This window comes from Oryctolagus cuniculus, chromosome 1, assembly GCF_051225735.1.
Source record: "Oryctolagus cuniculus isolate XC-2025 breed Fujian yellow rabbit chromosome 1, ASM5122573v1, whole genome shotgun sequence".
Lineage (NCBI taxonomy): Eukaryota > Metazoa > Chordata > Mammalia > Lagomorpha > Leporidae > Oryctolagus > Oryctolagus cuniculus.
Window position 1 is genome coordinate 185,689,757 of NC_142867.1, and position 13,976 is coordinate 185,703,732.

A 13,976-nucleotide genomic window follows, 5' to 3' on the forward strand; every position below is an offset into this window, starting at 1 on the left:
TAAAGATGTAATTGAATCAAGCAGACCATTTGTTTTTATATAACAAGGAGATTTTAAAACAGAGAGAGGGAAATTGCTTTCAGAATGATCCATTTTGCACCAAAAATTCACTTCAAAAATTCAATGTGGATTCCACAGCCATGGAATTACTAGATTTTAGACCGGTGTGGCTTGGGCAAAGATAAAGATGTGTGAAAAAGTTCAGGTATTATAGGACCCACAGATGCTACGACTATCTAGACTGGTAATTTTAAACCTTGTTATAAATAAATATCACCTAATTATCACCTTGAATTTAAGTCTCAGACCAAAAGAATCAGAATGTTTAGTTGGATTGGAGTAGTTTTTCTTTAAAAGTTTCTTAGAGAGTTCCAAGGCTTAAGATGTTTTGTTGGATGATGGTTGTGTTAGTCTGTTTTTCATTACTATAACACAATACATGAGGCTGTATACTTACAAAGAAAATAGGTTTTAGTTCACAGTGTTGGAAACTGAAAGTCCCAGTTGGGTGGCATAGGCTATGGTAAGAAGCTCCTTGGATGAGTCTCATCATAGAAGGAGTTAGGGGCCTAGGGAAAGGAGAGATACTGGTGTGGGAAAGGGCCAGTGTTGCTCATGTCTTAGTGGTCCTATTGCTTCTTAACACAGGCACACAGAGGATTAAGCTTCTAATGCCTGAACCTTTAGGGGGACATCAAACTATATCCAAATAAGTGCAGTGATGGTGGTGGTTGTGGTCATGGTGTGGCCTGCACAAGGAAGCAGCAGCCCAGATTCAGGGGTAATGTCTGCCCTGGTTGCGAATCAGTGAAATGGTAAAACCACCATGGCTTGCCATCTTAGGGCTAGAATATGGATTTCCTATCAAGGCAGTTGAATACCATCTTGAAGAGCTAACAGAATGCTCACTCTCCCTTTCAGAAAGAACAAGCCTTCAGGAATTTTCTGCCTCAGTTGCTCTTTGGTTTAAAAGCACTATGAACTTTCTGTACAATTAAAGATGCTAAATGTATATTCCAAGAATGCATCTTCTGATAGCATATTTAAGAGCTAATCAAAGTGACTCCCAAATACTTTATTATAGAAATGTGAATAACTTCTCAAACACCCTCGACACGATTGCTGGCAATGAATACATCCAGAGGAGAGTCTCTAATGCCTGCTTTCATCAGCTATATTTCAAAAACATCATAAACACACAATAGGAATTTACATTCATAAATACATAGAAAACATGAGAAGAAGCTGAGTATGGATCAATTCCCTTCATTACCTATCCATTTTGACACCATACAAAGATCCATTTAAACCAAGGCATATTTCTGGTGGTAACACATTGGCTGCCCGTCAGGTTTTGCCTTATTAATGCTGCCCCCACGAAGATTCCATCTGGGAACAGAAAGAAAAGGGGGCACTCAAAATCTAAATGTTGCAAGCTGGCTTAGGAGAAGTATGGACCTGGGAAAGAACGTCCAGTCTGCTTAAAGAACGGTAGTAAGAACCAGCAGGTGTGCCAGCTTTGTGACTTGGCGGTGAAGCTCTGTTGGTATCCCACAAGGGCGCTCCTTTGAGCTGCTCCACTTCCTATCCAGCTCCCTGCTAACGCGCCTGGGACCAGCGGCCGAAGGTGGCCCAAGTCCTTGGGCCCCTGGCTCCTGGCTTTGGAATGCATCAGCCCCTTCCTTTGAGTCCATTTGAGGAGTGAACCAGCCTGTGGAAGATCTCTCTCCCTGTAAACTCTGTCTTTCAAATAAATCAATCAATCCCCGCCCCCCGAAAAAATGAGCGAGAAGGTGCGAAGACGGTATTTTTCATAAAGACTGTATGTCGAGGAACCCGCGGGGAAGCAAGTGGGAGAGCAAGCTTTCTGCAGAGGGGCATTCGCAGCCCATCCCTAGGATTTGTGCTGTTTCCCACCGTCCCTCCTCCCCAAGGTCCTGGTTCTCCGCCCCTGGCCCTCCCGGGACTCAGTGCTTGGCCAGGAGGCCGAGTGGGCGGGGCAGCCACTCCAGGGTCACCTGAGCAGGATCAGAAGTCGCTCAGAGAGCCGGGGCACTAAGTTAGTGCCCCGGGACACTAAGAGGACTACTGGGCAGTTGGGTGTCTTCCCTTCTTCAGCTCTGGGGCGCGATCGTCTGCAACTCTGGTGTACAAACTTTTGTCCACGCGTGTGTGGGTGGCAGAGCAAGCAGGACTGTGGCCGGTTCTCCCGCCTCGGCTCCACTACCGCATCCTGGCTGAGCCAGCTGTGGACAGCACACTTTCCAGTTGCCACCCATCGCCAGAAACTTCTCACGAATGGAGCAGTCGCAGTGTGGCAGCAGAGACCGCAGCGCTAGCGGCCGAGCCCATCTGATTCCAGGGCTGGTGGGGGGCCCTGCGCCCCAGGCCGCTGCTTTGCCCATGCCCTCGGGGATCCCAGTTCCTCCGGCTTTCCTGCGGCCGCCCAGCCTCTTTTTGCGAGCAGCCGCCGCCGCTGCTGCCGCCGCGGCTGCCGCCACCAAGGGAAACAGTGGCTGCCCGCCGCCCGCTCCGGGGCTGGAGAGAGCGGTGGGCGCGGCGGGCTGCGGCTACCCGCGGACGCCCAAGTGCGCGCGTTGTCGCAACCACGGCGTGGTGTCCGCGCTCAAGGGCCATAAGCGCTTCTGCCGCTGGCGGGACTGCGCGTGTGCCAAGTGCACCCTGATCGCGGAGCGCCAGCGCGTCATGGCCGCCCAGGTGGCGCTGCGCAGGCAGCAGGCGCAGGAGGAGAGCGAGGCCCGGGGGCTGCAGAGGCTCCTGTATTCTGGCCCCGAGGGGCGCAGGGATCAGGCCTCGGGAGGCAGCTGCAGAACCGAGAAAGCCCAGGCTGCTGGCTGCCCCGCGCTGGGACTGGGTGTCTTGAGACCGGCCAGTGGTCTGGCAACCCCCGCTTTCGAGGTTTTCCAGCAAGATTGTCCGGAGGATAAACAAGGTGGGTTGAAGTTTCGTTTGCGCTTTGCACAAGAACCTGATTGCTCAAGAGAAAAACTCTTTGAAACAAGCAGCAGTACCTCGCCTAGAGGCAAAAGAAAGTTAACAGAAGCACCAAATTTCAAGAAACTGCTCCCTAGTAAGGAGCCTAAGGAGGGTGTTGGAGCCCCATCACTGCATTTGAAGGGGCTTGCTGTTTGCTGCCTTGGGGATAGGATAAGGATAGGATAAGGAAGGGAATGGTGAATCCCGGTTGATCACAGGTAAGCAAGTCCCTAGAAAGCAATTGTTTGCCTGCAGGCTGCTTTAATTTTATGTGAGCAGCAGAACAGAAAGTTGAGTGTGAGAGCTTGTTTTGAGCTAGCTTTGTACTTTATTTTCAGCATAAAACCAGAATGAATTGCCTTCTGATCTTGCATGGAAAACTCACTGGTGGTTCGTAGTACGGTTTTTTAACTTTGGGACAAATCCTTGGCGCGAGCTAGGAGTGGAGAAGAGACTTGGAATCTACCATACCTTCTCTCCCTCTCTCTCTCCATTCAATCTTTAGCTTCCCCCTACACTTCCCCAACTGTTTGCCAGCTTCCAAAAGTATACACACATCTAATTGATCTTTCATTTCTTACCATAGGAAAGAATTCAGGTTTGATTTGCAAAACTTTGGTAAGAATTTCAGCGTTTAATATTCGAGATGTTTATCCAAGGAGTTTTATTTTTTTCCTCCCGTTTGCCAACTACAATTAAATCACATTAATCTCCTGTATTAGTAAATACACATTTTTTTTTACTAAGACTATCCCAAATTAGTATTTCCTGCTAATGTAAATCCCATTGTATTTTAGTGAATTTCACAACCTTCCAAAAGGTCTATGAGCAGTGAAAATTTTATTTCATTGTTTTTGTTTAAGTTCAAGACAGGTTGTATCATATGAAATTGCAATTAATGATACACATAATTAATTGGATTATGAAAATTGGAGACCTTAGATCACATAATGTGCCTTTAAAAAAAGACTATTGAAATAGATATATCATTTTTTGCTTGAGTACACCAGCTTTGTGTACAGGTAATAGTTTATTTCTGTGGATAAAATAGATTTTTAACATTTTTCTTGAGGACTGGAGGTTAAAGTTGTTAAATATAACTTCTATTAAAAAGAAGTAAAAGACTTCCTTAAACTAAACTGACAATGAGATCCAGCCGATGACATTGATTTAGGTGATTTTGGGGAGAAGGCAAAGTGTTTGGCTTAATAGGGCTATTTTATTTCATTTTATATTTTGTCTCAGAGATCCCCTACCTCTAGAAAGCCAGCCAATTTTTGAAAGGCTACTTCTATGGCTTTCTAAATTGTCTGACTCAACTGTAGTAAGGTATTGTGGGTAATTTACTCATTCATTAGACAAAGACCAGTGATTCAGAAGTGAATAAGATTTCCTAAACAAAAGAACCTTCTACTGAAAAATGGAAGACTATACATATCAAAAACTACAATACAAGGCATTATATCAATGGTAAATATAATAGAAGGAAATCAAGTTATAGAATATAAGTGGCCAGAGAGATATTGTAAATAACACCCTCGTCTTTTAAAGAAATGTCCATTTCTAAATAGCCTTATGCAATTGTATTTCATTACATTTATTGTACTATGAGTCAACATAATAAATTATTCTATGCATACATTAACATAGAGAAGAAACCTTGACCCTGACCATGATCAGAGGGGCATAGGTAGTAAATCAGAAGTGGAATGGAAGACAAATGCCATCTAATCCCACTTGACAGAACTTAGAAGTTCTTTTGTATTATTTAATGTTGAAAAAATTCTAGTCGTTTGTAGTTTTGAAGTAGCAACATCTTTGGTTTGATTATATATTTGAGATGGTTAAAGCATTTTGACCCCCTCAATGCTAAGTTGTACACACTTAACTGTAATTTTTTTTTTTTTTTAATGGGATGTTGGAGTTGCAGGCTGCAGCTTAGATCACTGTGGCACAACCCAGGCCCTGATTTGATTTTTTTTTTAACTTTTTTTTTATTTAGTAAATATAAATTTCCAAAGTACAGTTTACGGATTACAATGGCTTCCCACCTCCCTCCCCCATAATTTCCCTCCCACTTTCATTTTTAAATAAGCTACAGATATTCTTTAGAATTTAGAAAAGTAGAGAAAACACGAGAATATTGCAAATCACATTTAACAAATCACTGCTTTAGGCAATATCTGTTATATTTATAAACTTCATAGACAAAGCTGGACAGAAATACTCTGTATATCTCACTTGACAGTTCATTGTTTCAGAGATGAATACATAAGGCAAAGGGAAATGTAAACCAAACTAAAAGTGACTTAGCAAATATGTATGTGCGTGTGCATTTTTGGGGGGGTTATCCTGGGAAAAAGTATTAAAATGTTTTATTAATATTTTTAGCATATTAGGATAAAAATCAGATTTTTGTATAAAATATTTTTAGAAAATGATCCTGAATATTGGAGGGAGGTTGTTATTTGCATCAAAAGCCTAATTGGTTGCTTTTAGAAGCCTTACAAATTGCAATATGTAGTTTATAATTTTCTTTTAGAAACAATTTGGTTTTGAATTTTTTTCTTGGAATATCTCAGGTAGTAAAGAAGAAAACATATTTCACAAAGGATTATGCAAAATACTAAGACTATATCATCTCTCACATAAAATGAAATATGCAAGTCTGGTATGGTTTGAGATTGATGCAGTGGTAGTGAAAATTGGCTTAACTTGAAATGAAATGAGCAATTTTGTTTTTCTTTCCATATTATGCAGGTAACTTAATTGGAACCAGAAATGAGAGCAGAAGAAAATCGATTGTTGCAATTTAGCATTAATGATTAAATAGGATATTCATTTTCAAACAGATTATTCTTTTATTTTGATTTCTTATCTAAATCTCACCATTTTTAATTAGGTTCTTTCACATCATGTCACTGTAAAAAAGAGAAAAAAACTTACTTAGGTAGGAAAACTTGGTTGATATTTCAGAAAATGTCCAAATCACTAAAATAAGGCAAACAGCAATACTGGTGTTACATTAATATTTTTGGATAACAATAGACTCTCAGCTTCTGATTCCTAAGTACTTCTGCATTTTTATATTGTATCTTTGTGATCCTGAAATGACATAAGAAATAGGATTTTCCACTATTCTACTTAGCTAATTATGGACTATTTTTTAAACCTGAAGTTTTTAAGAAATCTTAGAATAAAATTTACTAATACATCGTAAGTGACTGAATGATTTTATGCAGTTTTTTTTATTTTTTTTTAGTAGACAGTATAACATCTGGGAAATTTTACCTCTACTTGACATTTTTCTTCTTCCTCAGAACAAAAAGAAAGAAAATGTGATACATGCCAGAGCGGACAAGAACAAGTCTCCAGATCCCATCCACTTTCCCTGGGGTCATCTCCTAAGTCTCCTGGTGTCAAACAAAGCACCAACTCCTCTCTTTCAGAACACTCCAGCAAACCTGACAGCATCCTGTCATGTCACCTTGGGGAGCAATCAGGAGGTGAAGAGAGTCCCAGGTCCTTGTCATCTTCTGATCTGGAGTCAGGAAATGAAAGTGAGTGGGCTAAAGACTTGACTGCTACCAGAGCCAGCCTTACTGCAGTGTCCTCAAGACCAAGAGACCCTCTTGACATCCTTACTAAGATTTTTCCAAGCTACAGACGCAGTTGGCTGGAAGGCATTCTACAGCTCTGCAAAGGAGACGTGGTCCAAGCCATTGAACAGGTCTTAAACGGGAAGGAACACATGGCAGACACTAGGGACCCAGCAGGCACTGGAGAGCTGGAAAATTCAGCCTGTCAGAGGGCTTCCAATTTTAGTCTGGGAGTTGGACTTGGAACTCTAGGTACTAAATCAGCTTTCTCTCCTCTTCAAACCACTTCTACTTCTTATGGATGTGATTCGGATCTCCACCGCTTAAATCCTAGATTAGGCATCAGTCCACTACGGCTGGCATACTCTTCTCCAGGAAGAAGGTTGTCTGGTTTTATGCCACCCTACCTGACACCTGGCTTAGTACCAGCGTTACCTTTTCGGCCATCTTTGGATTATGGCTTTTCAGGGGTGATTAGGGATTCCTCCTACCTTCCCCGTAAAGACTCAATAACTGGTGGTAGACTCTACTCCCGATCGCATCAGGAAAATCTTTAATGTATTGCTATTTCTCTCATTCTGGAGTATTTCCAGAAGAATGCAATACACACACATATACCTGTATTGATGTACTACAATATGTGTGTGAATGAATTATCAAGCCTTAAAAATGTTCTTTTTTTCCTCATTTGTAAGCAAATGGACTTTAGGTCTGAAGACTGCACATTTATTATGAGAAAGAAACATTTGAACATTATAAGTGCCTTGAATAAAGCTATTTCAGTAAATATTTTTACTTTAATAAATTTTCCTCCTAAGTTATCATTTGTAAAATTTCTGTCTTAAAAATTGTACTTGCTTTTGTTTTATTTAAACATGAGCTTGGTAGTTGTGAAATAGATTTTTGTGTCAAGCAATGTAGCATAATATAAATTGAATAAAGAGCAAGAACTGAAAAATTAAGGTAATCCTAAGTAATTATTATGTTAAAATCTTCTATTCCTAGTTCACAGGAGAGAGAAAAGTTATTAAAGTACTTAAAAAATATTTGCAGGTAAATGATTAGTAGCAAGTAAAATTTTTGCAAAATATGAAGTTTTTGCTTTTTCTAGATTTTTTTTAAACTCTTACGTATCATTTGTGAAAATAAATGACTCTGAGAAAAAAATTCTTTAAAATTAACATTGTGGGTTACACTAAACTGTATAAAGCCAATTTTAGGAAATGAGACTGCGCCATCTTCTGGCTACTATCACAAATAGCAACTCTAGCAACTCAGTACTGCAGACCATATGAATTAAAAAAACATTGTTTCCAAATAGTATAAGCTACCCAGTTTTTGAAATAATCATTTGAATCATGCTACAGGCACATTTTCATATTACAATGTGTGCGCCTACCCTGGATGAGGCTCAATTTTTGTACATTTCCCTTTTCATATGTTTGGGACAAGAATGCTGCAGTCATTCTCAAAGGGAAAGGGAAAAGTAATTTTATGCAGAAATCTAAAATGGCTACTCAAGTAAATATTGATTTGTTCTAATAGACAATGATTAATGAGTTGAGAGATAAAAATTTTCAAAAGGGAAATTATCATTAAAATTTAGAGACATTCTTGAGATTTGAAAATTACTTTTTGTTCTCCATCTAGAACATGTGAAACTTGTTTCATTCAGTGGAAAGTCCCAGAGGAAACTTCTTACACAACACCCATGAAGTTTTCCTCATATGTCATCATTTTAAAAGGACAATGGCTTCATTGTTACTATTAGAAATAAATGGAGGGGCCTGTGCTCTGGCATAGGGGGTAAAGCCACCCCCTGCAGTGCCGGCATCCCATAGAGGCACTGGTTCAAGTCTTGGCTGTTTCATTTCCCATCCAGCTCTCTGTTATAGCCTGGGAAAGCAGTGGAAGATGGCCTAAGTCCTTGGGCCCCTGTACCCACTTGGGAGACATGGATGAAGCTCCTGGCTCCTGGCTCCTGGCTTTGGATCGGCCCAGCTCTAGCCCTTGTGGCCATTTGGGGAGTGAACCAGTGGATGGAAGACCTCTATCTCTCTGTGCCTCTGCCTCTCTGTAACTCTGCCTTTCAAATAAATAAATAAATATTTATTGGCCGCAATGTCTGGAGCTGTGCTGATCTGAAGCCAGGAGCCAGGACCCACCGCGGGGTCTCCCACAAGGACTTCTACTGCTTTCCCAGGCCACAACAGAGAGCTGGATTTGAAGTGGAGCAAGCTGGGACTTGAAAAGGATCCCATATACGATGCTGGCACTGCAGGTGGCGGCCTTATTTGCTTTGACACAGCACTGGCCCCATAAATAAATCTTAAAAAAAGAGAAAGTGGAAACTTAAGCTGTGGTAAAAGGCAGTTGAAGCATTATAGATAATTTCAATGATTTGAGCAGTGGGGTTTACTAAAAATTCTTTTATGTGAACATATGTATGTGTGTGTATACAAATAAGCACATATGCACATTGGGAGTCCTATCAGTTCTTTTATCATGAAGGCTTTTCATGAAGCCAATGAAAATATATTTCTAAACCTTATTTTACCCATGGATATGACTATCATGTTAAATTACTGCAGAGTATCTGATGCTGATTTAGAATGTAATATGTTTAATAGATTATGCATTCATTTTAATGGTGTGAATGTGACAGAAGATCCTGTAAATTTTAATGCACTCAATATTCATACACAGTTTTAGATTTTCAGCCTAAGCCATAGCATATTGCCTGGAAAGTAGTTGATATTCAATTAATATACTCATAAAACTGAGTGGAGAAACCATTTTGGATAATAGGTCTCTCTGAAACTCTGATAAAACCAAAGAATTCTACAAAATAGCTTACAGATACATAGTTTTACTTAAATGTCATGGGGTTTTTACATCTCCTAAATGCTCTTCAAGTTAGAATCCTTGGTGATTTTTTTTCCTATTGCATGAATCCATTTGCTGAGTGCTATTGTTTTGAAAAATATTTGATCCTATAGAGGATGCCAGATGTAAAATCTTGTGCTTCAAAGGAAGCTATGCCAAATAGAGATGTGTCATAAAAATAGAATGATTCCAGAGCTTCTAGAATTTTTATGTGATTTGTAAAATGTTGTGCATGTATCTGAAATACTGAATTGCTTTAGAACTTAAAGGAACATCCATTTTGGCAGTATTTAATTTTTTTAAAGTAGTCTTATAATCTTAAGACTTAAGTTAACTTATATAATACTTTATATATTCTATACCCTTTGTAAAATTTTAGGACTTGACTAATTACAAAATCGGCCATTTGTCCAGCCATTGAATAGTATGTGAGGAAATTGAGGCTTGATCATCCAGCCCAAAAGTTAATAGTATGAGTTATTGGGAGTAGCAATACTTAGTATTTCAATAATTTCAGATGTCAAGGTCTGAGCAAGGATTCCTGTCTGTTTTATTGTTTCACAGCTTTGAACAGTGTCTGATACATAACAGATGTTCAAACAATAGTTTTCTCTGTCTCAATTAAATAAAGTTAAAAAGAAAATGTTAGCTTAAGAATTTGTGCAGCACCTATTACTTAAGCACCAACTTTATGTCATCCACTGTTCTAGATACATGAAAAAAGAGTTGACTGCAACACAGACCTTGCCTCAAGTTTCTCAACTTCTATTTTTGCCACCTGTGCAAAAGCAACCAACCAACTAACACTGATACTGATCGACAATGCTGATATATCAGTTAAGTAATCTGAAATCTTGAATTGTGTATCTATAGGTGCTGCTCAAGGCCAGAACTACTAAGCCACTAATTAGGGGTGAAGAATTTATTTTTATTATTTTTTATTTTTATTTTTATTTTTGACAGGCAGAATTAGACAGTGAGAGATAGAGGACAGAGAGAGAAAGGTCTTCCTTCCGTTGGTTCACTCCCCAAAATGGCCACCACAGGGGTGAAGAATTTTAAAGCCTAGCATATGACAAAAAATTAATCGAGCTTATTATGTATAGCTAAGAGGAAAAGAATACTTTTTTTTTCTTATCGTTAACTTTCTGAGAGTGGAATAGGTGTCTTTTATCATGATGCATTCCTCTACTTGACACTAGTTAGAAAATACCATTCAGAGATCTGATTATGGGGTATTTCATTGATGCTTCAGTGTTAGGACTGAACTATTTTTATAAGCTAATCTAAAACATAGTAAGTATTTATTAAACACATGTGTGAATGTATTTCAATTCTGAGACCATGAAAATGAAAGCATCAATAGAACATGGTGAATTTTTATTTTTCATCAGAACTTTTCTTATAGGATAGCCTGCTGCGAGAAACTTAAGTGATAGTCCTAACACAACTCATGATTTGCAAGGAATTCAGTTTTGTGGAGGCTAGCATGAGGTACTTAGGCAGAGCAAGTAGAGGCAACCTCAAACGGGACATGGATGAGCACTGAAGATAAACTTTAATACATTTCCTACAAAGTAGGCAGCAGTATGTCTTCCTGGAAAGAGCACTTGCTTTGGAGTAAAGGAAACTGAAGACAGACTTAAAGTTGGGCAGGTAATGTTTCTTCTCAATAAAACAAGGTTAATAACATCTAACATGCAAGATTCACAGAGATAAAAGATACACAGAATACAGCAATGCTTATATGCTGATGCTAAATAAATACATCTCACTGCTATGGCTTTGTATTAAGATATTATTCCTGGCAGCTGTAGCCAGAAGACCACACAGCTTGAGTTCCAGACCTCTTGTTTGGTTGGTTGCTCATTTCAAAGGTGGGCCACACTTTCACATATACTTGTGCATGTTATATAGATTCTTGTAAGGGCTATTTGAGGAAGATGAACAACAAAACTGTGTTCATGCCACATTTATCTGTTAGAACTCAGTCAAAAAACAGCATTCCTATAAGTAGGTGTGGAAGTAAGAGGGTTATAGAAATTAGACCTAACACAAAGAAACAGCTGAGAAGTGAATGGAATTGACAGAATGTTTGGAATGATCTGGAATGTCTGGAATGACCAAAGACAGAGTTCACTAATCTATCTGCTTAAAGCTCTGGTGTCAGTGAGCAAGTGGGGACTTATAGAAAATCTCTGAAACCCGCCATGTCCAGTCACTCACATGGTTCCTAGGTGCTGGGAGATGTTCTGAGGGGTGTTTTGGGAATGAAGCTTGTGCCTCTGCATCGCCAAGCTCTGGGGCCTGGAGTGAGCACCCGGATGTGGACCTGTACCATCGAGGGCTGGCAAGGTCAGCAGCAAAGGAAGGAAAATGCTGGATGTGGAGAAAGGAAACTGAGGGCAGCCTAGAAATCACGGGATACCAACCTGTTGATTTCTACATTACTTTTGTCTTTCAAATCATTATAATTCCTTTTTGGGACAACTCTCATTCTGAATGATACAAGAAAGGGGAATCTGGAAAATATATTTTTCAGTCTTACTCGGAGTATCTTAGCACAGTACAGTACCATGTGCTTTTTGTCAATGTGGCTTTCATATTCACTTAGATTAACCACATTTACTTCCAAATAAGAGTGAAAGCAAAGTCATTCCTTCACCGCAAATCGATGCATCTATCCTCTATACCATGAAAGTCCACTAACATTCTCCCCAAATGAGGACGTATCAAGTCACTTATCCATATTTGGAAGATACTCATTCCTCTTTTAGCTAGTCAAATCCCCCTTTGAATATTTCTGTAACTTTAATCACAAGATACAGCTAGCCACTTTAACTAAATTGTTTGTTAGAGTAGGTAATTAAGAACACATGCATTTACTTTGAGGCATGGAAGAAGTAAGTGCTCCTATCTGTTAATTAGAACCTTTATGTCCTCACATTTGGTCATGGGGTCATAAGTGGTTATGGAATCAGAGGTGGTGTTTGTAACTTCTTACACTACCCATTCTAATATCCATATATTTAATATCCGTATATTTGGGTGTCACATATATGTTTCACAAATATGTGAAATCTATATCTATATCTATATCTATATCTATATCTATATCTATATCTATATCTATATCTATATATCTCCCAGAAGTGTCTCAGTTAATTGTGGATCCTTACATGGAGAGGTAACCCAAATCCTTATTCCTTAAGAAGCTGTACATTTGCAGTCCTGCTTCTATTATGTTGTAATTTTTCATTCACTTAATTCACAAATTACTGGAAGACAAAATGGCACTCTAGATCTACTACATAGTGAAGATACTACCTCCTGCTTCTTTCTATTTTTTCAGTGCTATGAAGTACCCAAAACAATCAGTGGTAGTCCCAATATTGTACATTCTTTATGACATCATTTATCCTTATGTAGTAAGGCCTCTACATAAAAATCCAAATGTTATAGGAAAAGGAGACAAAACTGTTGCTAGTGAACAATCAATTCGATATGCAAGGAGTCATTCACATATATACCCTGTGATTCCCATACTCACTAATCCTGGGCATAGGAGAAACATCTCTACACGTTTATAGCATATTCAGAGCATATCTTACATCTGGGAAGACATTATTCCAGCCTCATAACATGCTTTCACCAACTGGTGACATAACTGAGTCTTCCAATTGCCATTCCATAATTTTATTAGACCAGCTGTTTCAGGATGAAGAGAATATGATACAAGTGAATTCCATGAACACAAGCCTGAGATGTTACTTCACTTGATATGAAATGAGTTTTGTTTTGATCAGAAGTAATGTTTTATAGAGTGCTATAAGGGTGATAAGAAATCCTGCAGGCCAACAGATAGTGGTTTGAGCAGAAACATTAAGTGTAGGACATGTGAAAACAAAAGCATTCTTCCTTTTCCATCGAGAACAAAGCTCTGCTCTTCAATAAGGGACGTGATCCAATGTAATCAACCTGACACCAGGTGGCTGGCTATTTCCCCCAGGGAATGGTGCCATTTTAAGGTTTCCGTGTTGATCTTTGCTCTTGGCAGGCTAGGTACTCATCAGTGGCTCTAGCCAAGTTGGCGTTGGCGAGTGGAAGTCTATGTTACTGAGCTTATCCATAAGCTACACTCTGTTTCCATGATCATTCTCTCCATGAGCCAATTGGGTAGATATGGAAATAAAACAGTGTCACCCTGCACACAGGATTATTAAGATATTGCTCTTTGGTGGGCACTTATATGGAACCAAAGTAGCTTCATGTGTGTGCTCAGTTGGAGAGGCCTTTGCACATTCCTTTTCTCTAGAACTTGTTTACTTCCATTCCAATTATGTTTTTCTGCAAGTTGCTGGCCAACCAGCCAAATGTAGCAACTCATCATGACTCATTCTAGATATGTAGCTGTATCTTTCTTTCTAGGCAAAATGAACAGTCAGGAGCAGTTTGAATTTCTTCCCATTGGAAATATTTTCCACCACTGTCACC

At 39.4% G+C, this 13,976-nt stretch overlaps 1 protein-coding gene across 1 annotated transcript; it reads left to right on the forward strand.

Moving 5' to 3' along the window:
- Positions 1-2,037: 2,037 nt before the first annotated feature.
- On the forward strand, positions 2,038-7,575 carry DMRTA1 (DMRT like family A1). Its single transcript, XM_002708052.5, has 2 exons — positions 2,038-2,953; positions 6,318-7,575. Exons 1-2 carry the CDS (start codon positions 2,299-2,301, stop codon positions 7,151-7,153), a joined length of 1,491 nt encoding a protein of 496 aa, XP_002708098.2. The 5' UTR covers positions 2,038-2,298; the 3' UTR covers positions 7,154-7,575.
- The last annotated feature ends 6,401 nt before the right edge of the window (positions 7,576-13,976 follow it).